This window comes from Echinops telfairi, unplaced genomic scaffold (genome assembly GCF_000313985.2).
Source record: "Echinops telfairi isolate 266 unplaced genomic scaffold, ASM31398v2 ScPeMD7_7469;HRSCAF=8507_0, whole genome shotgun sequence".
NCBI classification, from domain to species: Eukaryota; Metazoa; Chordata; class Mammalia; order Afrosoricida; family Tenrecidae; genus Echinops; species Echinops telfairi.
Window position 1 is genome coordinate 50,388,716 of NW_022111372.1, and position 25,212 is coordinate 50,413,927.

The 25,212-nt window shown below is 37.7% G+C and overlaps 1 protein-coding gene across 1 annotated transcript in view; it reads left to right on the top strand.

Moving 5' to 3' along the window:
• The first annotated feature begins 1,840 nt into the window (after positions 1-1,840).
• UIMC1 (ubiquitin interaction motif containing 1) overlaps positions 1,841-25,212 on the top strand; it is a 92,683-nt gene continuing 69,311 nt past the window's right edge. The window contains exons 1-2 of the mRNA XM_045284687.1: positions 1,841-1,990; positions 16,751-16,835. Coding sequence (XP_045140622.1) covers positions 1,844-1,990; positions 16,751-16,835 — 232 coding nt within the window. The 5' untranslated portion in view covers positions 1,841-1,843. The remainder of the gene's footprint in view (positions 1,991-16,750; positions 16,836-25,212) is intronic.

The window sequence follows — 25,212 nt, forward strand, 5'->3', positions numbered from 1 at the left end:
CATATTGAAGGCTATAGTCTTTGAATTTTCAGTAAATTTTTCAAGTCTATTTTTTCTACATTGAGTTTACAAATCATAGTGTTTTTTTCTCTTTTACATTAAAGACATTAACCATGAAACAGGATTGTGTTGTGTCTGTCATTATAGACTGGTTTTCTTTAGAAACTGAATAAATGTCACAGTCTTAGAGGACAAATCTTTATGATGAGACTGTCAGTGTGTTGTCTCTTTTTCCCTTTAAATAAACTTTTATTAAAATGGCACTTGTCTCCTAATTTCTCTATACCTATAAATTCTGTAAACACGCATAGCTTGCCTCCTGACACTGCACTGTTACTCAAACGGAGTAAAAGGATGACACTGGCAGGACTGGGGTACCTATGGTTACATCCCCATTAGATAAAGGGCCATCCTGGGTCACTGGGAACCTACCAGGTCCACTTAGAAACCAACTTCAGTGACAAAACTGGGGGCCTGTGGTTTTAGAAGCCTCCACCTGGGCTTTGGGTTTTCACCTTTGGGGGTGTGCACTTACAGTTTGAGCCCATCCGTGTCATAGAGGACCATTTGTTCTTTTCAAATTGGCCAGTTCCATGCCCTTGTCAGTTCACTAATACCTAGGGTATTGATCTTGATGCATTCATTTCATTTTTATCAGTTTTTCAATTTCTGTAGATTCATATTTCATGCATTCCACGTTCTAATTAGTAATGGATGTTCACAGCTGTTTCTTCTCATTTTGAGTTGTGCCCCATTAGGTTTGCTTTATCCATGTCATTTGTATCAACTCTACCTTGAGGAGGCTGTTCTTCCTCAGTTGTGTTTTGAGTGTCTTTCCACCAGAGGGACTCATCTTCTAGCACTACATCAGTGTTTTGCTGCTATTCATATGGTTTTCTGTGGCTAATCCATCAGAAATGAACTACTACTTTTTTTTTCTTCTAGTATGTCTTAGTCTGGAAGCTCTGCTGAAACCTGGCCACCATGAGTAACCTTGCTGGTATTTGAAATTTGAAAACCACCACAGTATGAAAATCTGGCACAAGTGGTGAAGAACCTCTTAGTTCCCATCACCACCCTAATCTTGTATCTGTTATCAGTAACTTCATTTTAAATAGTCTTGTCAGGTAAATTTCAATATGTAGTTGATATTGAGAACCAGTAGTCTTAAGTTATTATAGAAGGGCTTGGGACAAACTGTTTAAGATAGATAATTGTGTCATTGAATATCCTAGATTTTGGATAAGTATAATATTGGTCTTGAGATTTTTGTCATGGAAATGAGAAATGTTATATATGTGTGTGTGTGTTTTTCTAGAAAAGATGGAATTTTTGAAAATTTATTAGGAATTAAGTGAAGGTTTACAGATTAGATGATTAGTTTTATATTCAACAAGTCGTCAAACCGCCCAATGTCTTGTTCTGTTTCTATCATTTTTGTGACCATCTTCCTCTTACAGAATATTATCTTCTTCACCTAATACACCTGTCTACTGTAGAGGCTAGAGCCTGTGACTTCCCCTTCTAGTTCTTTCCCTCCAACCCCGTGGTAACCATTACAGTCTGTTTCTTTTAGTGTGAAAACCTTTGTTGATAATTTATTTAGTAGTTGCATACAATATTTTGTGCTTTTGTGCTTGGTTAATTTCACTCAGTATGATGTCCTCTGGGTTCATCCATGGTAGGAGGTGTGCAGATTTCTCATTGTTCTTTAGTGGAACAGATGGAAATTTTGGTTTTACTTTTGATTAGATAGGTATCTTCTTTTACATTGCCAAATTAAATCACATACAGAAATTGTTTACTTTGACTAAAAATGTATCTTTGTATTTCAGAGAAAAAGATGCCACGAAGAAAGAAAAAAGTTAAGGAAACATCTGAATCCCAGAACTTAGAGAAGAAGGAAGCAGAAACTAACACTTCTGTCAATTTAAAGAGGAAACGTAGATTTGAGGATACATTCATTGTGATCTCTGATAGTGATGGAGAGGTTAGTATTCCACTGAAGAGTGGAACTCTAGGTCTCAAATTAGGCCTCTTTACCCATTCATGCTTTGTTATGGGTAACACTTTAGTGGCATTTGTTATGGGCAATACTTTAGTGGCATCTTGCCAGTCTCTTTAATTTCTACTCAGCTTGATTTTTATTTATAAATGTTATTTATAATTACTTAAAAGAATATAATTCATGCTGTTTGAGGATGGATTTATAATGGTTCAGTTTTATAATATGATATTCTAAGGTTATGTTTTTAAGTTAGTTGAATAATTTAAATCACATTTAAAACAATTTGGGTATTTTGAGAGAAAATCAAGAAACAAAAACCACTGCCTCAAGTTGATTCCAACTTATAGCAACTCTATAGGATAGAGTAGAACTGCTTTGTAAGGTTTACAAGAATGTAAATCTTTAGGAAAGCATACTGCCACTTTTCTTCTGTTGAGTGGTTGATGAATTCATGCCAAGTGCATTAACCACTGTGCCACAAAGGGAAAGACAATATAAATGACCTTTAATTCTCTAGATCTGTTCTAATATGGTAGTAACTAGTCATCTATGACTATTTAAATTAGTTTAAATTAAATAGAATTTAAAACTTTTCTCTGGTATTACAAGTTTGGGTTTGATCCGCAAAATCAGCAGTTCCAAACCACTAGGCACTCTGAGGGGAAAAAGATGGGACTTTCTGCTCCTGTAAAGAGTCTTGGAAACACAGGAACGGTTCTGCCCTGCCCTATAGGATCGCTAAGAGTTGGTATTGATTATGAGTTGGCTGTGAGTTTGGTTTTTTTAGTTTTCTCTGGGATGCCAATTACATTGCATGTTTAACAGGAGGTTGACATCTAATGCATTGGATAACATAGCTATAGAACCTTTCCAGCATTGCAGAAAGGTTTAGTTGGACAGTGCTGCTCTAGATCATAACCTTCTCTAGGTCACATCCAATAGATAATGAAAACATGGTTTCCTTCCATTTCCCTTTTTTTTTTAAACCTGTATTTTCTACCTCTAATTTTAATGGTAGGACACTAATTAGAAAGCTCAATTTTGAAAGTTTACAATGATCTTTGGCTCTTTTCTCATTCTGAATCATTCACAAGGAATTGGTCACCATGTGGGGGACCAGTCTTCCCACCATCCAATGGGCCCTAGGGGTGGTTGTGTAATTGAGGGGTAAATTAAAGAGACATATGACAAAATAAAGCATGCAAGGGCTCACCTCTCAGTCATGACTTCAAGAGCCAGTCTGAGCAGAAAGAGTAATGCAATTTCATGAGCTTATATAATCTCGGACAGCAGGTCATGGTCAGCACGTTTGTAACAGGAAGTGGTTGTACAGTGGACATACATGTAACAGAAGGGGCTCAAGCTAGGGGTGTACATGCAATAGGAAGGTATGGCAGTAGGGGCACACATGTGACAGGAAGGCACATATGTAACAAGATAGGTGGGCTCTAGAGTCAAGATGGCAGCCCTAACCTTGGTTATCTGACTTGGCTTGACCATAGGTGTCTTTGAACTCTTCTCCAGGGGAACAATGTATGATCCTTATCAGAAGGGAGTTGGGTCCTACTTAGGGTGGGACAGACAATAGGGTCTGGTTGCTCTAGATACTGACAACCTTCAGGCAGATAACCTTCAAGCAGTTGACTCACAAGAGTATAGTGAGCAACCACATGTTTGCAGACAGCACCTTAAATTTGTCATTATTATGGGGGGGGGGGTGTCATTGAGGGGAATAACTTGTCCTTAGGAGAATGTGAGTAGGACACATCTCCAACCCACTTACGTGAAGGTTTCCTCCATGGGAGCCTTGGCTTCCCAGCCAGACTCCTTAGCATAGTGGTTCTCAAACTTCCTAATGCCGCAACCCTTTAATAAAGTTCATCATATTGTGGTGACCCCACCAACCATAACATTGTTTTCGTTGCTACTTCATAACTAATTTTGTTAGTTAGGAATTTGGCGACCCCTGTGAAAAGGTCATTTACCCCCCAGCCCACCCCCACTTTATTTGCTCCCATGTGCTCTGATCAGACATGTCCCTCTCCCTGAGCTGCAGCTTCAGTGCTGTTCTCTGATATAAACCCTTCTGGGGGTAGGGGGAGGTGAGACTGTAATTCTTTATGGGGCTAGAAAGCCCCTTCTTTCTCCTCTCAAAGTAGGCCACCTATCATGTTTCAGCTTTATTTACATGTGTTGTGTTGGCTACCATGTGGCCCTTTCAATGCATAATGTATGTACTAATTTTTGAAAATTATACTGAATTATATTTCCTTGATAGTTTATTATATTTTTCTTTCTGGAACTTTTACTATTTTATTGTTGGATTTCCTGGACTGATTCTGTTATTTTCATCTTTTTTCTTTTCTTTCTGTCTCTTTGTCCTTTGCTTATTTACTTTCTGGGTAATTTTCTTAATGTTATCTTCCAAATTTCCTGTTAAATTTTCATTTCTACCAAAAATGTGCTTAATATCCAAGTGTTCTTTTTACCTTTGAGTCTTTCCAAATATAGTATCCCGTCATTTAAGTAGGCAACAACGTTTCTTATGTATTCAAATATATTTTAGCGTTATGAATTTTTTTCTTTTACAGATTGTTTCCTCCAAGTTGACTCTTTTAAAAGAATCTTTATTTAGTTTTGCTGAATGTTTACACATCAAGATAGGCTCTCATTTGACAATTCCCAGAAATTGGTGATATTAGTTACATTTATCACAATTTGTCAACATTTTAAAAATTGTATTCAGTTTGTACCCTTTTCAGTACTGTAGTTTCTGTTCCTGTGTTTTTCTATCTTGCCTTAGGCAATTGTTGGCCTTTTCATCTTCTATTGATACATTTTTTAACTAATTGATCTTACATTTTGATCTTTTATTTTCTATGCCAGTCTGCTATTTTGCTAAAAGGTAATCTTAGGAGATAGGTTTGGCTTTCGGTTTAAAGAGTAACTCTCAGTGCAATAATCTCAGGGGGTTCTTAATTCTTTACCATACCAGAGCTCCCAGTAAAAGGATGAATTAAAGGATGAGGTATCAGAACAAAAAATCATATCATTGTGAATGAGGGGGAGTGCGGAGTGGAGACCCAAAGCCCATCTGTAGGCAACTGGACATCCCCTAACAGAAGGGTCGTAGGGAGGAGACGAGCTAGTCAGGCTGCAGTGTGGCAACGATAAAACATACAACTTTCCTCTAGTTCCTAAATGTACTCCCCTCCCCCACCACTATCGTGATCGCAATTCTACCTTACAAATCTGGCTAGACCAGAGGATGTACACTGGTTCAGATAGGAACTGGAAACAGGGAATCCAGGACAGATGATCCCTTCAGGGCCAGTGGTGGGAGTGGCGATACTGGGATGATGATCCCTTCAGGGCCAGTGGTGAGAGTGGGGATACCAGGAGGGTGGAGGGAGATGTGGTAGAGAGGGTGAACCGATTACAAGGATCTACATATAACCTTCTTGGGTGACCGACAACAGAAAAGTGGGTGAAGGGAGACGTCAGAGAGTGTAAGATATGACAAAATAATTTATAAATTTTCAGAGGTTCATGAGGGCGCGGGGAGCGGGCAGGGAAGTGGGAAAAAATGAGATGATGCCAGGGGCTTACGTGGAGAGCAGATGTTTTGAGAAAGATGAGGGTAATGAATGTACAAATGTGCCTTATACAATTGATGTATGTATGTATGTATCATGATAAGAGTTTTATGAACCCCCAATAAAAAGATTTTAAAAATACTTTATCTCTTGCATCAGATTTTGACATAAAGTATTTTATCTACTGTATATACTAGTGTATAAGGTGAGTCTTCCTGCAAATTTTTAATGCAGTTTTTGTGGTAAAATTAGATGCCTCAGCTGATAATGCCGGTCGACTTATACTCGAGTATATATGGTATTATTAAGATAAACACCCTTAATCACCTTTGGTTACAGTGTCCATGGAATAATTGTTTTTTAGCTTATCTCTTTCAGTTTTTTTTTTCTTTGGATTTAAAATGAATCTTATATGCATAGAGTTGAATAACATTTTCTTATTCATTTTTCTAGTTGATGCCTTTTGACTGGTGAGTTTAATTTATTTACATTTGAAATCATTATTGATAAGGAAAGACTTACCATTTTGGTATTTGTTTTTGGTATGTCATATCTTGTTATCCCTAATTTCTCCATATTGTCCTCTTTTTGTGTTTAGTTTATATATTTTAGGGAACCATTTTCTTTTCTTGTTTTCGTTTGTATGTATGTGGTAGTCTGGGTGGACTAGAGAAACAAATTCATAGATACTCAAATATGTAAACGGAGAGAACTTTATATCAAAGAGCAAATTGTATATTAAAAAAGCGTCCCAGCCCAGTACAAATCAATCCATAAGTCTAATATTACCACATATGTGAATACTAGTCCATAAATTAGACTCACGCAGCCATGCTGTGATGCTGAATGCAGGAAGATCACAGGCCAGTGAGTGAAAGTCTTGTGGATCCAGTGGTGGTGGAAGCATCTCAGTGCTGGCGTGGGTCTCCATGTCGCTCCTCCAGTTCCAGGGCTCTGTATGCATCAGTGTAGCTCCATGTGGCTTATCAGCAAAGAGTGTCTCCCACCTGCAGGGAGGAGAATAGGAGTGTCCAGAATCTTCAGGAGAAGACCATGCCTACATGGAGGTTTCATAGGCTATGACCTGACAGACGGGCTAGACTCCACTCCTTCTAAGTTGACAGATTGTGTAACTGCCACAATATATTTTTAAAAATTTTGAATTACGTGAAGGTTTGCAGATCCAATAATTGTTCTATCTTACACATTAAAATTTTTTCATGTTTTTATTGAAATTCTCATAATGTAACACCACTATCCCACTACCTCTGTACTTTCCTAACCCTTCTGAACTTTGTTCTTGCGTTAATGTTGCCCTTTTGATTTAAAATGGTTGATTACTTTAAGGAGAGCTACTTCCTTAGCATTATTGTTCCCTTTGTAGACCTGTCTGTTATTTGACTGTTAATTGAACCAGAAGGATGAGTTCAGGACCAAACCTGAGGATGACTTAGGGCCACAGTTGCAGGAATTCCTCCAGTCTCTTTCTGACGAGTAAACCAGGTGATGGGTTTAAAAAATTTTTTTTAAAACTGTGTGTGTGAGAGAGAGTGAGACAGAGTCAGAGCGAGAGAGTGAGTGTGCACGCACCTCATGGTGGCGCTGGTCTCTTCCAGTCATTCCTATGTGTGCTACTTGGTTGCCATCTTTCTCCGGTGTCTGTTTCTCAGTTTTCTCCCACTCTCAATCCTGAATATTCTAATGTTATCCTTTTCAGGCCAGTTGATAGTGATAGCTAAACATCATTTAGTTTTTCTGGTCATTGGATAGTAGAAGCTGAAGCTCACGTAGTCCATTAATTCATTGGACTAAATGTTTCCACATGTGTTTGATTTTCACAAGGAAGAAAGAATCAGTGTACTTTAGATGGCTCCTCATGAGCTTTTAAGACTCCAGTTGTTACTTCAAAATAGGAACATTGTCTTAGTGGACTCCATTATGCTAACCTGACCTCTGATACTAAGGTGTCCCTTAAGACATGGTCCTGAGTACCCAGGCCTAGTGACTCATTTCCTCAAAGTGTTTGATTATGACTAAGACATATTTATAACTTTGCGCCCTTGTATGTTACCACATTCATGGATATACTTAGAGCAAAAGTAAACACACTTGTACAAATATCCTGTCAAACATATACATATTTGTGGGTATAGTTCCATCCCCCCTCCATATCTACCTGTTTATCTTGAGTGTCCAATCATTCACTGGTGTGGATGGTGTTAGGTGCCATTGACTCAGTTCTGACTCAGCAACCCTGTGTACAACAGAATAAAGTACTGCTTGTTCCTTTGCCATCCTCACAATTGTTCTTATGTTTGAGCCATTGTTGCAGCCCCTATGTGTGGGCTCATTGATGGTCTTCCTCGTTGTGCTGACCCTCTCTACTTTATCAACCATGATGTTCTTGTTCAAGAACTTGTTTCTCTTGATAACATATCCAAAGTATGTGAGACAGTTTTGCCTTCCTCACTTCTAAAGATCATTCTGGTTGTAGAGATGTAAATAATATGAATAAGAAACGGACAATTTCACAATAGAACCAACTGAAATATAAAGGATAATGACAGACTACTTTGAATAACTATTCCAACAAATTTGAAAACCTAGACAAAATAGACACATTTCTAGAAATACATTACCTATGGAAACTAACAGGCTGGGATAAAAATATATTAAACAGACTTATAACAAAAGAAAAAATCGACCAGGTCATTATTAGAAAGCTCCCAGCAACAAGTTCTGGTTCATATGGTTTCATTGGAGAATTCTTCCATTCAGAGAAGAGCTGCCACTCACGAAATCTGCTTAAGCTTTTCTAGAATGTAGAAAAGGATGAAATACTCCCAAATTCATTTTGTGAAGCAAGCATAACCCTGATACTCAAACCACGTAAATAAAAACCCAAACTTAACTTTCATCAAGTCAGTTCCAACTCATAATGACCCTAAAAGAGTAGAACGACTCCATATGGTTTTTGAGATTAGAAATCTTTATGGAAGCTGTCTGCCTCATCTTTCTTTCATGGGGTGATAAATGAATTCAAACTGCTGAATTTTTGGCTCCCACCCCAAAACTTAAAAGTTATCCTTTGTGCCACCAAGGCTCTTTAAGCTAGCCCAGTGGTTCTCAACCTTACCAATGCTGAGACCCTTTAATGCCCTTCCTCATGTTGTGGGACCCCCCCCCCCAACAAAAATATTATTTTCGTTGCTACTTCATAACTGTAATTTTGCTACTGTTAGGAATTGGGCGACCCCTGTGAAAAGGTCCTTCCACCCCCAAAGGGGTCATGACCCACAGGTTGAGAACTGCTGAGCTAGACAAAGGTACCACTAAAAAAAAGACCAATATCCCTCATGAACACAGGTGTAATTTTCAACAAAATTCTAGCCAATAGAATCCAACAATATATAAAAAAATACTATATGACCAAATAGGACTCACAGCAGGTATGCAGGAATCCTTTTGTAGTAGGAAAAGTGTAATCCATCACATAAAGGGATCACATGATCATATCAATCAATGGAGAAAATGTATTTGACGAAATTCAACACGCATTCCTAATAAACATACAGTGAAATCGGTTATTGTTGCTGTTGGGTTCTGTTAAGTCAGTTCTGACTCATTGTGACCTGGTGTACGAGAGTGGGAAACATTGCCTAGACCTGCCCTATACTCACAACCGTTGTGTTGAGCCCATTGTATTAGTCACTATGTCAGTCCCATCTCACTGAGGATCTTCCTTTAGAAGGGAAATCCTTCAACATAATTAAGGTCGTATACACAAAACCAATAGCCAACATTCTTCCCAATGGTGAGAAGCTGAAAGGATTCCCTTGTGAATGGGAACCAGACAAAGGTACCCTTATTACCTCTCCTATTCAATATTGTATTGGAAGTCCTAGGTATGGTAATAAGACAAGAAAGGGAAATAAAAGGTATCCAAATTGGCAGCTCACTCACTGCTATCAATTTGATACCGATTCATATTGCCCCTATAGAACAGGATAGAACTGTCCCTGTGATTTTCCAAGACTGTAACTCTTTCAAGTAGTAAAAAGCCTCATTTTCCTGCACAGTGGCTGGTGGTTTCAAACCTCTGACCTTGTGGCTAGCAGTCCAATGCATCATTAAGTTCACCACAAGGGCTTCTTCCAAATTGGCAAGGAAGAAATAAAACTATCCCTTTTTGTAGGTGATATGAGTCTATACATAGAAAATTTTAGACACTCAGCAAGAAATTTACTGGAACTAATAGAAGGATTTAGCAAGGTGGCAGGTTATAAGATAAACAAAAATCATTCTAATTATTCTACACTAAAAAAGAACTGAAAAGGAAAACAATAGCTACTAAAAGGATGAAATTGATAGTGAACCTAACTAAAGATACAAAAGACTTCTCCCCCCCCCCCCAAAAGACTTTTTTACAAAGAAAAGCACAAAGCCTTACTGCAAGAAACCAAGAAAGACATACATATGTGGAAAACATACCATGCTCCGGGATAAGATTAAACACGGAAAACTAAATAAAAACTGCAACTTCTTGATGGTGTTTCTCTTTGGCTCTTCCTTTTTCCACCTACAATTTGGAGACCTTAGTCCATGAAGCAATCCCTCCATTCTTTGACGTTCCCCGTGTAGTTCAATATTTTGCTCATAGAATCCTACAATGTTGCAACTCAGTGCCCGAATTTCTTCAATTCTTTCAGCTTGAGAAATGTGAAATAGGTTCTTCCCTTTTGGTTTTCTAACTCCCCTTTTGGTTGAATATTTCATTGTAATACTTTTTATTCTTGAGTAGACCTTTGAAATCTATTCACTTCTTTTACTTCATCATTTCTTCATCATTTACTTAAGTACTCTACTTTCAAGGCCAAGTTTTAGAGTCTTTTCTGATACCCATTTTGGTCATTATAAAACATTTTAAAAAATGATCTTTAAAAAAAAAATAAAAATGATCTTTTGCATTTTTTATGTATTATGTCCTGGTCACCCCACAACTCATCTAGTCTTTGGTTGTTAGTATTCAATGAGTTAAATCTGTTCTTGTATCAGCTCTGAATTCAGGTGGGATATACTCAAGGTTCAGGAGCTCTGGTAACAGAGGTTACATGTTTGGGTTGCTAACCACAATGTCAGGCTTCTCCTATAGAGTTAAAGTATCAGAAACCCACAGGGGCAGTTCTACCCTGCCGTATATAGGGTTACTATGAGTTGGAATCAACCCAATGACAGTGAATGAGATAATCAAGATTCTATTTTGGCTGTCATGGAGTGGTTTTAGTTTTCTTCAACCTGAATCTGCCTATGAGCAACTGAGGGTCTCAATTGATCAAAACAACTGGCCATGTTTTCATTATATTGAGCTTCTCCATTATGTCTGTGCACATATGTAGTTGATTTGATTCTTTTGTATTTCATTTGGTGAAGTCCATGTATATAACTGCTTTTTAGGTTGTTGAAAAGGTATTAACAATGACTATGTCTTCCGTCTTTCAAAATTCTCTCATGTTTTTCTCTGGTGGTGTTTCTATCACCAGTGCCATATTTTCCGACTGCTGGGCTATCTTTGTTTCTACCTTTTGCATTCTAGTCACTGGTAATTATCAAAGCATCTCACGTGTGATAGTACTTTTTTGTGCCAACATAGCACCTGAAAGAAGATATGGGTGGAGGTTAACCTGCCAATCAGGTCGCAGCTTGTTGACCTCTTTTGGAGGTGTGACTGTGATTAATGGCTCTCTGGAGGTCAGTCCTCTCTCTCTTTGCCTTCACCTTCCTGCTAGCAGACCCTGATGGTGGCCAGAGCTCTGGAGATCGTCTACCGCCATTGGATCCACAAAAGTGTGCACCACTGACCCGTGATACTCCTGCATTCTTCATTGCTTGTGACTGTGTCAGTCCGAAGAGGGACTTATGGACTAATATTGGACTTATGGACTTGATTTGGACTGGCTGGGATGTTTTCCTAATATATAAAGCTTTTTGATAGAAACCTTTTTCTTACACATATGAGCATTCTGGATTTGTCATTTGCAGGTGTTTCTTTTTTTGAGTCATGCCATCAGCAAATGAAGTTCCTGGAAGATTGACTCCATCATTAAGGTCGACTGTACTTTGAAGAGGTCACTTTTCTCAAGTTTTACTTTGAGAACCTTTCGAACTGTGGGGCTCCTCTTTTGGCAGTGTATCAGACAATATTCCACTGCTATTCATAAGATTTTCATTGGCTAGTTTTTCTAAAGTGGTTTGCTTCTTCTTTCCCCATTTGTTTCCACAAATGGAGAGAGACACGAAAGGACAGCATTTTGACAATGGGGAAGAGGTGAAACAAAAAATGAGGGAGGTGTTGTCAGCCATCCAAATAGATGAGTTTGAAAAGAATGGAATTGCATATTTGACAAAGGTTTTAAGTGTTAAGGAGAGTATTTTGAAGGTGATAAGGTTGTTTTGTAAAATTTAAATATATAGCTTTGGAAAAAAAATTAAATTTTTGGGGTGGGTACCCCCCCTCTTGGGCATGTAAGCCCCTCTAATTACAGGTAACCACTTAGGTAACAAAGTGGGCTGTACCCTAACCCTAGAGGTCCCTGAGTTCATTGGAAAAGTAACCTAACACCAGTGCTGGGGGAAGGTTAGGGGTTTGTTCCCTGAGCAGGGAGTGCAATTATAACAAGTCTGCTCCTATAGATACAGCTGCCGGCCAGATGGCAATCAGCCACGTGCTTGTAAGAAGTAACCTTAAGCTAGCATTATTATGGGAGGATACTGTGGGGATTAATCTTGGTTATGAGAATGTGATTGGGACTCATCTCTAACCCACTAGTGCAAAGCCTCCCTCCACCCAGAATCCTGGCCTTCCAGACTTCTTAAAATATGAGAATAAAGAATTTGTATGCATACAATTTCTTCCTGTTCCTGTTTCCCACATTATAGTCTCAAGCTCAACAGGGGCAGTTTTGCCTTGTCTTAGAGGGTTGCTACAGTTATGAGTTGGCATTGACAGTTTGTAAATGCCCTGTGTGTGGTTTAGCTGATACCCCCCCCCACCCTTCCCCAGTATTGTAAGCAGTGCATTCTGACATAATTTTCGTAATTTAGGTGACTACTACAGAATATTGCTTATTTGGACAGCTGTCTGTTCAAAACGCCAAACCGGTGACGTCATGTTAAAAACCTTATTTCTCTTTTAGAAGGCAAGGGCAGTGTGAGTGTTGCTACATAACAATTGGCAAAGATGAAAACTGGTGCCCTATTCAAAGACGGTGGCTGACCATACCACTTTAAATGTGTATCACGTTACAATTCTGACAGTAATCCAATCTCCTGCATCAGACTCCTGAAAGGGCCTACCAATCCTCTTCCTAGCCTCCCCTTCCAGGGCTTCAGCCCATTATTTTCCCCTTTCTGGTTAATGTTCCAGGATTAGTACCCCCTCCCCCACACCTTATTTATTTTCAAAATTGGTCTGTTCTGATTTCACTGTACTGGCCATGACAGAAATGGTTCAAACTGGTTTGAAGTCCTATGGGAAATCAAGACACCATGTGTTCATGAAGTTGCTGACTTTATCATTGTATTAGTCGTTTTCCATATCATGCCCTACTTCCTGAATACATTAAGCTGCTATGTTACAGGGAAAGTGGTACTTAAGCTACTTTGTTTATTTAAGATTCACCCATTCCCAAGCAGACATTTTTGTAATGTTTAATAATTTTCTTAACAATTGTGTATCATTTTTTAGTCTTAGCAAATCTAGCACTTACGTGCAACCTACAAAGCCCTAATATTTGTGTATCAAATGAAGATCTGTTTGCACAAGCATAGTTTCTTAAATTTAAAAATTCTTGTTTTAAAATTTACCCTTAATATTTTATATGTAAATTCTGCTTACAGTTTGATAGTGCCGTTATTCAGCACATATTTATAAATAAGGTATTGTGATCTCTAAACCTCATTAGTAATTAGCTTATAACACCAAACTCAATGTATGAAACCTCATAGAACAAAATGTTCTTTTTCCCTTCACTATCATCTGGCTTTATCGTTCTAGTGTCCTATTACCCGATCGATGACAAAATCCAATGAAGCTCATTTCAACATTTGTAAGTTAGTATTAAAAATAACATAAAATTACTTTTTGAAAAACAGTTTATTGGGGGCTCGTACAACTCATCACAATCCACTGTACATTTGTTGCCATCATCATTCTCAAAACATTTGCTTTCTACTTGAGACCTTGGTATCAGCTCCTCCTTTGTTTACCTTCCCTCCTCCCTTCCTCATGAACCCTTGATAATTTATAAATTATTATTTTTTCATGTATTCCACTGTCCGATGTCTCCCTTCACCCACTTTTCTGTTGTCCATCCCCCAGGGATGGGGTTATATGTAGATCATTGTGATCAGTTCCCTTTTTCTCCCCTTACCTTCCCCATCCCCTCCTGGTATCGCTACTCTCATTATTGGTCCTGAGGGGTTTATCTGTCTTATCTGTACCAGTGTACATCCTCGGGTGTAGCCGGATTTGTAAGTTAGAACTGGGTCATGATAATGAGGGGAAGAAAGCATTAAAGAACTAGAGGAAAGTTGTATGTTTCATTGGTGCTATGCTGCACCCTTACTGGCTCATCTCCTTCCCGCGACCCTTTTGTAAGGGGATGTCCAGTTGCCTACAGGTGGGTTTTGGATCTCCACTCTCCACTCCCCCTCATTCACAATGATTTTTTTTGTTCTGGATCTTTGGTGCCTGATACCTGATTCTGTCAACACCTCATGATCACACAGGCTGGTGTGCTTCATCCATGTGGGCTTTGTTGCTTCTCAGCTAGATGGCTGTTTATCTTCAAGCCTCTTAAGACCCCAGACGCTATGTCTTTTGATAGCCAGGCACCATCAGTTTTCTTCACCACATTTGCTCACACATCTGCTTTGTCTTCAGTGATCATGTTCAGAAGGTGAGCATCATAGAATGCCAGCTTAATACAACAAAGTGTTCTTGCATTGAGGGAGTACTTGAATGGAGGCCCAATGTCCGTCTGCTACCTTTATACTAAACCTATAAATATATGCACATAGATCTATTTCCCCATCATCATAGATCAATATATTACGTATATATTTAGACCTCTATAAATGTCCATTGCCTCCTAGTTCTTTCCTCTGTTTCCTTTTACTTTCTTCTTGTCCCATGATCATGTTTTGCCTAATTCCTCTGGGTTACATTGCCCATGATAAAGCTCTACCAGGCCTCCCATACCCTCCTTGCCATCGATTTTGAATCACTTGTTACCTTGTCCCTGGGTTTGTTTACTCCCGCTTCCTTTCCTGCCTGCTCTCCCTCTTCCAAGCACCCCCCCCCCAACCGTTGGTCCCATTGTTTTCTCCTCAATTATTTATCACTAGATAGACCTGCAGAGATAATAATATGCACAAAAACAAGACAGAGCAAAACAAAGCAGCAAAAGAAAAAACAGCAACAAAAACCCAACAACACCAACAACAAAAAAGCCTATAAGTAGTTCAAGGTCTGTTTGTTGGCCTTTAGGAGTGTTTTCCTGTCTAGTCTTGGTGGGGTGCCACGTCCTGACCCCAAAGTCTATTTTTGGTATTCCCTGGGGACTTAGTTGAGTTGCTCTGTTCCCCATGCTGTTCTGTTCCATCCCTCAGTGTGTGGGGGTCAGACCGGGCGCAATTCCTGCACTGTCTCCAGTGTTGTCTCCCATAGCGTTACAGGTCAGTGAGGGACATCTTGTCTCATAGTGGGGCTGGCCCTATGGTCCTCCCAGTGCTTTGGCTGCTCTGAGCAGGAATATTGTTCTCAGGGTTTGGTGGGCCAGGATGTGTTCCACTCTCTCTTTCTCTCCCTTCATTTGCTCCTGCATGCTCTGATCAGACATGTCCCTCTCCCTGAGCTGTAGCTTCAGTGCTGTCCTCTGAAATGATTCTTTTGCAGGGAAGGGGTCTGTCCATGTAGTCGGGATTGGTGCCAGCCCCTCAGACCTCTCTACTGGTTCCCTGTTGCATACACGTCTTGGAGCACTGAGTTGAAGTCTGGTCCCTCTTTCCCTGTGGAAATATAAACAATACCCTCCCTTTGGGTGGGTTAGTGCCCTGTCTTCTTTTATTTAGCTAAAAGTATTAAGCTATAGTTTAAAGATAGTCTTGCTTCAAAACTAAAATGATTGTAAAAATAGGTTATAAAATAAATGTGTACAATTCCTTGGATATTAATATACTTTGGATTCTAATGAAAGACTAAATTTAACATGTCACAGACTGTAATTTATTGTACATGATTCATTTGAAGTTTGCACTAGAAAAGCCCAAAAGTGCATGGATGTAGCAATGCAAAGTGCTGTAAAAGTTTCTGAATGTCTATTCTCAATTTCTATACCTTTTTTGTTGGTTTGGATTAGAAGCAACTGTTGACTGCACCGAGTCTATAGAACATACTTTGAAGAACATTGATTTAGGTAGTTTACAGTTTTGTTTTTTTTTTAGTTTACAGTTTTTACAAGAACCAAAAATACTTCTCTTAAGCAACATGGTATTTTGCATATGTCGTGCCTCATGTGTGAGTTTCTCCGTAGAATAAATTTCTATGAAAGTGTATGTATTGCTTGATGAAAGTGTGTATGTGTTTAGAATTGAGAGATCATTTCCAATATTTTCCTTCAAAAGATCTGTTGATTCCATGGCTAAAATTTGAGTATGGCATAGTGCATAGTGTTGGGCTATTGACAAGGTCAACAGTTTGAAACCACCAGCCACTCACAGGAGAAAGATGAGGCTTTTTACTACAAAGCCTCAACACAGGGCCGTTCTACCTGTCTCGCAGGCTCAATATGAGTTGTAATCAGCTTGATGGCAGTGAGTTTTGTTTTGTTTGTTTTTTCCCTGGTTTTCTCTCTATATAAAAAATTCTAACATTTTGTCTGGGAAATGTTGCATATTGTCCCATATTTTCCAATAACATAGGTTATTGTCTTTCTTTTTAAAAAAATTAGGTTAGGGTGTTATATTGTTTTTAATTTTATTACTGTTTTAAATTAGATAAACTTTAAAGTGGCTTTAGCTTTAGGAGAGATAAAAAGAATGTTACTTTTAGTGGCAGCCACTCTTGATATTTTTCATTTTGCAGCAGGAGCCAAAGGAAGAGAATGAACCACAGAAAATGAAGACAACGCAGCCAAATAGAGCAACGTGTTTGGCTAAAAGAAAAATTGCACGTATGTTTTCATTTTTATGTTGAGAATGGTTTGGCAGTTACACAGGTATATATAGATTTGAAATTAGTACTTTCATTAGGGAGAAGAGAAATCTCTGAATCATGATATATATGTTTACTGTTTATTCTGGATTCCATTATAAACAAATCCTAAGAATTCCTACAGCTTATACAATTGACTAATTAGTGGCAGAGTGTTAAATGAAAGAATGAAACCTTAGGCACATTTGTGTTTGAAACATGCTTTGGAACCCTTACTATGTGAATCTTGGGTAAGTCACTTTTTAATCTACTCATCAATAAAATACAGATAATAACACTTGTTTCATAAGTTACTTAGTAGAGGCTCAGATAAGTAAATGAAGTTAATGACCGTACTTTTGCTATTACAGTTCTTTGTTGGTTTTGCTTTCTGTGTTAGTTGTGATATCATTTAATAATTTATTTTGGCATTTTTAATGAGATATTAAATGTTCAAGTGTTTCAGTGAACTTTTTACTATACTAACCCCTTGGAATTATCATAACAATGGTCTGAAGATAAACAAGCATTTCAATGCTAGTTTGAATTGAATTGATTTAGGTATTATTCTTATATTATGCTTATACTAAATGAACTAATATGCCTTTGTTGTAAAATCATTGCCTTATGTTTGACTGTTTGGTTTTATCTGTTGAATATATTCAAGTTACTTTCAGCCTTGGGGATTTTAGGTAATAGTTACTATTTGAATTTAGTAATGCTTAAGAATCAAGTAAAATTTTTGCCACCATTGGTATACTATTGGTAGTTGTCTACTTGGTTACTTTGCATCTTTATGTCCCAACTATATTTTGCATTTCTATTTATCCGGTCATATTTTTCTTTTCCTTTTTTTTGCACTTTTTGAAATTAGTTGAATATTTTTGTGATTACATTTTATTTCTACTACTGATTTATTATTATTAATGTTTTATTTTTATTTCATTATGCTAAGATATGTATAATTTCAAGGGTTTTTAAGTGTCAGTCAGTATATGCTTTATGTTGTGTAATCATCACTATTATTTGTTTTTAGAACAATTTCTTCTCCAAAAACGTACCCTCTATATTCATTGAGCACTAACTCCCACTCTCTTTCACACCTTGGTCCTGGTAAACATTGTTCTACTTTCTTTCTCTATGAATTTGCTACTTCTATGTACCTCTTAACAAATTATGAAAAACATTACAAAGATTGGGAATTTCAGAGCACTTCATTATGCTCATGTCGAACTAGTATATGGACTATGGACTGAGACATTCATTCAAACAGAACAAGGGAATACTGTGTGATTTAATATCAGGAAAGTTGTGTGCATCAGGGTTTTATCCTTTCATCATACTTACTAAATCTGTATGCTGAGCAAATAATCTGAGAAGCTGGACTATATGAAAAAGAAAGCAGATCAAGATGGAAGGGAGGTTTATTAACAATCTGTATTATACAGATAACACAACCTTATTTATTGACAGTGAGGATTTAAAGCTTTTGCTGATGCTGATCAAGGATTGCATACTTCAGTATGACTTGCAGCTTAATGTAAAGAAAACAAAATCCTCACAACTGGACCAGTAGACAGCATCATGATAAATCGAAAAAAGATTGACGTTGTCAAGGATTTCTTTTGACTTGGATCCACAATCAAGTGCTCACGCAAGTAGTCAGAAATCAAATGACATGCTGCACTGGGCAAATCAGCTATACAAGACCTCTTTAAATTGTTGAAGAGCAAGGATGTTAGTTTGAGGACTAAAGTATACCTGACCCAAGCCATAGTATTTTTAATTAGCTCATATGCATGTGAAAAGTTGAGAGTGAATAAAGAAGACCTCCAAAGGCTTGAAGGTAATCAAGCAGCCATCAAGCTCAGAAGCAACAAAGCCCACATGGAAGAAGCACACCAGCCTATGCAATCACGAGGTGTTGAAGGGATCAGGTATAAGGCATCATCAGAACAAAAAATCTTACCATAGTGAATGATGGGGGGAGTGCGGAGTGGAGACCCAAAGCCCATTAGTAGGCCACTGGAGATTCCTTTGCAGAGGGGTCTCGGGGAGGAGATGAGCCAGTCAGGGTGCCATGTAGCAACGATGAAAAATACAACTTTCCTCTAGTTCCTAAACGTTTCCTCCCCGCTCCCAGTATCATGACACGAATTCTACCTTGCAAGTCTGGCTAGACCAGAGGATGTACACTGGTACGAACTGGAAATCCAGGGCGGATGATCCCTTCAGGACCAGTGGTGTGAGTGGCGAGGCAGGGAGGGTAGAGGGAGAGTTGGTAGGAAAGAGGGAACCAATTACAAGGAACTATATGTGACCTCCTCCCTGGGGGACGGACAACCGAAAAATGGGTGAAGGGAGACGTCGGACAGGGCAAGATATGACAAAATAACAATTTATAAATTATCAAGGGCTCATGAGGGAGGGGGGAGCGGGGAGGGAGGGGAAAAATGGGGACCTAATGCCGAGGGCTTAAGTGGAGAGGAAATGTTTTGAGAATGATGAGGGCAATGAATGTACAAATGCGCTTTACACAATTGATGTGTGTATGGATTGTGATAAGAACAAAGGAGCTCTAGTGACAGTGATTATGCTTTGGCTGTGATCTGCAAGGGTGGCAGTTCAAAACAGCTAGCTGCTCTTTGGGAGAAAGATAGAGCTTTCTACTCATAAAGAGTTACTGTCTTGGAAACTCATGGGGCAGTTCTACCCCTTTTCTTATAGGGTTGCTGTGAGTTGGCATTGACCCAATCAAAGGCAGTGAATTTGGTTTTTTTTGGATTTTCCAGAAGAACAAACACATCTGTCTTGGAAGAAATACAGCCAGGATGCTCCTTGGAAGCAAGGATGGCGAGACTTTGTCTTAGTATGTTGAATATGTTAACATAGGGGACCGGTTCCTGGAGACGGACATTATGTTTGCTAAAGTAGAAGTTCAGCAACAAAGATTGTCAAGGAGAGGGATTAACACAGTGGCTGCAAACAACAATAATTGTGAAGGTGATGCAGGACTGGGCAATGGTTTGTTCAGTTGGGCATAGGCTTGCTAGGAGCCATAACTGACTCTACAACACCTAGCAACATATATCTCGTATAAGTGGACTCATACCATATTTGTCCTTTTGTATCTGGTGTAGTTTACGTAGTATGTTTTCAATTATAACATTCTTTGTGTTATAATTTTTATCAGAATTTCATCCCTTTTTATGAAATGGCTGAATAATATTCCATTGTGTGGGTGTACACATATGTATATGTTTATATACCACATTTTGATTATTAAGTCATCTGTTGACAGAATTGGATTATTTTCACTTTTTAGCTTGTGAATGTTTCTGGGAACATTGACATACAAGTAGTTATGAGTTTCTGCTTTCAAGACTCCTGGGTATATATGTAGAACTTTAATTTCTAGGTTACAGCCTAGTTTTATGTTTATTTTTGAGGAACATCAAACTTTTTTTATAGCAACTGTACTATTTTACATTTCTTCCACCGATACATATGTGTTAAAAATGTTTCCACATCTTTGTCACTATGTAATTTTCTGATACTAGCCATTAGTCATCCTAGTATGCGTGAAAAATGATGAGACTTAGTCTTGTTTACTTTGGACACCTCATCAGTTAAGACCAATCAATCACTCCGAAAGGACATCATGTTTGGTAAAGTATAGAATACCAATTTAAAGAAGAAGGAAGTCTCCATGTGATGGATTAAATAAGACTAAAATAGTAGCCTCAAACATATCAATGATTATGAGGATGGTGGAAAATTGTCTAGTGTTTTGTTCCATTATACACAAAGTCTCCATGAGTTGGACTCACTTTGACTGGTAACTGAAAACAACTATGTGTGAAGTATTCTCTCACTGTAGTTTAGATTCCAGAATGACTAGGTCAGAATCAACACAACTACTAAAAGTGTTGAGCACATTTTCATTTGCTTAGCAGCCATTTACATATCTCTGACAAAATGTCTATTCAAGTAATTTGAAATTGGGTATACACACACACACACACACACGGTGAGTAAAACGTATAGCTACAGAGCCATAGAAACTTTATTAAACAAAAAGATCCAAATATGAAGCTATTGTTTCTCGACATATCCTCCTCCTATGTCAGCATACAGGAGTGGCTGTGAGGACACACAGGACCGTGCGGTATTTCATTCTGCTGTGCACAGGGCCTCTGTGGGTCTGATCGACTCAATGGCACCCAACAACAACAACAACTTGTCAGCATATTTCTGAAGGCAGTTTCTGTCTCTCTAAGCCTTCCTCCAAAGAATTCTGTGTTTTCAGGTTATTCATGATAAAAATGGCAGTTTTGTGATCCTCAAGGGGCTCAAATTGTGTCCCTTTTAAATGTTCTTCTAAGGGGGGAGTAAAAAAGCCTGAAGGGACAAGATAAGGGCAAATTGGGCAAGGTAGCTCATGGAAATTCTTGTAGATCTGCTGCTTCTACTTTTGAAGAATGAGCAAATACAGTGTAGTGATAGAAAAAAATTACTCAGCACAACTTCCTTGGCCTTTTTCTCACCAGTGCAGTTTTTAATCCTTAAAATATCTTCCTAATAAGCCCCCATGGTTGTGTCCTTTAAGAAATTGTCAAAGATTACCTTTCTGAGATCCTAAAAAACAGTTACCATGACTTTCTGAGTTGACCTCTTTGCCTGCAATTGAATTGGCACAGCAGATCCCTCAGAAGTCACGTTTTTGATAGGACCTTTTAATGAAGGTACTCTATCAAGACTAAGGCAAATGTATAACTGAGACAACTTGTCTGCAGCCACTTACTGGTTGCAGAGACATGGTTAAGTACATTCTGTTTGGATACACCATGCATATATGAACTAGATCTGTAGTAGCAATACTTTTTTATATATCCTAGTATATTTTGTTATTGACTTGTAGGAATTCCTTTTATGTTCTGGATATTAAACTCTTAACACTACGTGATTTAAAATATTTTCTATCATCTTTTAACTCTCCTGATTGTATTCATTGATGCACAAAAGTTTTTAACTTTAATGAGGGTTAATATATGTATTTTTTCTTTTGTACCTTGTGCTAAAGATGGCACGTCTAAGTTCCAGTGCCATCTAGATTCCACCCGCCAATGTTTTCCTCTTAGGATTTTGTGATTTTAGCTCCTAGATTAGGACTTTGATTCATTTCGAATTAACTTTTGTACATGATGTCGGGTAGGATTCCAATTTTATTCTAAAATGTTACATGTTTATATCCAGTTTCCTATTACCATTTGTTGAAGACTATTCTTTTCCCATTGATGTGTCTTGAAATCCTTATCAAAAATAAATTTACTGTACTTAACATAGGTTTTTTCTAAGTCCCTGTATTTTATTCTATTTGCTTTGATGGTTCTCCTTATTTTAGAACACTGTTTGGATTACTGTAGATTTGTATAAAGTGTTCAAGTCAGGAAGTGTGAGTCCTCCACCTTTGCTTTTTTTAAAAATAGTGTTTTGGCTATTTTTATTGTGGATTTTCTATTTCATGCAAAAAAACCACCTTTGGGATTTTTATAAGGATTTTATTGAATGTGTATATCGCTCTGGGTAGTATTACCATCCTAACATTTTAACAGTATTGCCACTCTGGGAGAAAAATGAGGTTATTTGCTCCAGTAAAGATTTACAGTCTCGGAAACCTTATATAGGGGTGCTGTGAATTGGAATCAACTTGATGGCAGTAGGTTTGTTTTGGGGTTTTAACATTTTGATAATGTGTACGTTTTTTACTTATCAACTTAGTTTTCTACTCTCCTTTTATATTGTTTACATAAACTATATCTTCAATTGTTGCGTGCCCAACAGCATATAATTTTTTTGGTCAATTTGTGGTTTAAATCATGTATGAAATAAGAATTGAAGTTACAAACCAAGATTATAGTCATATTGGCTGCTATATTTAATGTATGTGTATTTACCTTTATGGGAGTTCTATATGTATTCACACATATTGTCTAGAGTTTTTAATTTCAACATGAAGGACTCCCTTAATTGTTTTTTGTAGGGATGTCTAGCTTTAACAGAATTCTTCAGCAATTGTTATCTGGGAATTTTTCCTTCCTTTTTAAAAATTTAGTTACATATTGACTTATTGTTGGAGCACTCACTCTTTCACTGAACCTAGAGATCAGTGAGTTTTAAAAACTTAAGGCCTTTTCAGTTTTTTTCTCTTCAGGTGTCTTGTCCTGGGTACTCATTTGATTTTCTAAATGCTCCAGGAACTACAAGTGATTTTCAATGCTGAGATTTCCCAAAGAAATTTTCCTCAGTTTTTCTTCTGAGGTTTTAGGCATTCTGTTATATAACCACCATGATCCTTTACCTTGGTGAGGATGGCAGTTTCAAACACAGCAGTAACTTCGTGGGAGAAAGATGAGGCTATCTGCTTCTGTGAAGATTTACAGCCATGGAAATCATCCTGTGTAGGGTTGCTGGAGTCAGAATCGACTTGATGGAAGTAGGTTTGGTTTGATCCTGATACTGTGGGTTGTTTTGTTAACATTACCTTCAAGCAGTGGCCACCACTTTTTACACTCTGAATAGTACATTTCTTGTTGTGAAAAACAGATATGAGCTCCTTATTTCTGTCTATTAAGTAGACTCCACACCAGATAGAACAATCATTTAATTTATGAGTAAAATCTACTCTGTTCCCTCTGAAACCAGGGTCCCAGGTCTCACAAATTGGGGATGTAGGTTTTTGCTTTCAAGAATGCTGCTGAGCCCAAAGGCAAGGGTCTTTAAAAATGCCACAGAGCTTTTTTACATAAAGTACACAGCTATTAACTGAAAAGTTGGAGGTCTGAACCCACCAGCTGCTCCTAGGGAGAAGGATGTGGCAGTCTGTGACTGTCAAGATTTGCAGCCTTAGAAATTCTTTAATGCAATTCTACTCTGTCCTAAAAAAATAAACCAAACAGTGCCATCAAGTGAATTCTGACTCGTAGTGACCCCAAAGGTCTATTTTAAGTTGGTTTTGGCTTGATGGCATTGGGTTTGATTTTTTAGATTTGGTAAGTTGCCTTTTTCTTGATGTATTATTTGTATGGTTGATGTAAACCTTTGAAGGCTATCTAGAGTTTTGACAATGTTCCTTCTAACAGTTTCTGTATATTTATCCATGTTTCAATGGCGTTCATACTCCTCAATTTGGTGACATTACTTCCTCTTTTTTTAAGTTATATAGACATAACCACGAAAACCCCAAACTCGCTGCTCGATATCAAGTCACTGCTGACTCATAGTGACTCCCAGTGGGTTTCCAGGACTGTAACTGTGTATAGGAATAGAAAGCCCAGTCTTTCTCCCATGGAGCTGCTGCTGGTGTCTAAATTCCCTCTGAGTAATATTTTAGCTTCAGCCCATACATTTTTAAATTTTGACAATGTATGTCCTCATTTTCATTCATATCAGAATACCTAAAAATTTCTCTTTGTGATTTCCTCATTGTCTTTTGATTAGAGTTTGTTGTTTACCACTTTATATTTCCCACATTTTTTACGTTAATGGTTTAAATTTTATTTCATTATGGTTTAAGAACAAACTCAATATGATTTACCGGTAAGTCTTTTTATGTTTATAGGGTTGCTATATGAGTTGGAATTGACTGGGTGCCACACAATAACAACATTCATTGACATTTCTTTTCATATGGTCTATCCTGGAGAACGTTCCATGTATACTTGGATAGAATATAGTTTCTGTTGTTTGGGGGTGACATGTTCAAGGATGTTAGATATAGTTGCTTTGTAGGTTTTTTCAAGTCTATTACTTAATCATCTGCCAAATTTTATCAATTTCTGAAAGTGAAGTATTGAATTTCATTGAAAGATATTTCTGTTAGTTATAGAATTCTAGTTGACAGTTTGTTTTTCTTTTACCACATTTAAGGTTTTCCTTCATTATCTTCTGGGATGAGAAGTCCATTTTAATTGTATTTTTATAATATATTTAAAATGTCTTAATTTTGGAGGGTGCGGGGGTACTGCTTTAAATATTTTCTTATGAACATCTGATGAGATTTAGGCTTCCTGCCCCTCAGTTATTCATCTGTGTTATATTATTTCATTGATGAGTTCTTCATTTTTATTTTTTCTTTCTGTAACCCCTTTTCTTTCTGTAATGGACTTTTTGTTACTGATCTTTATGTTTTGAAATTTCTGTTCTGTTTCCTATTTATTTTTTCTTTTGGGGGTTTATATCCTCAACTTTATCTTTTAATTCTATTGAGTTAAATGTGGAAGTTATATGAAATTAATAATTGTAAAGTGAGTAGGTCAGTGGCATTCACAATTATATGCAACCACCACTTATTTATT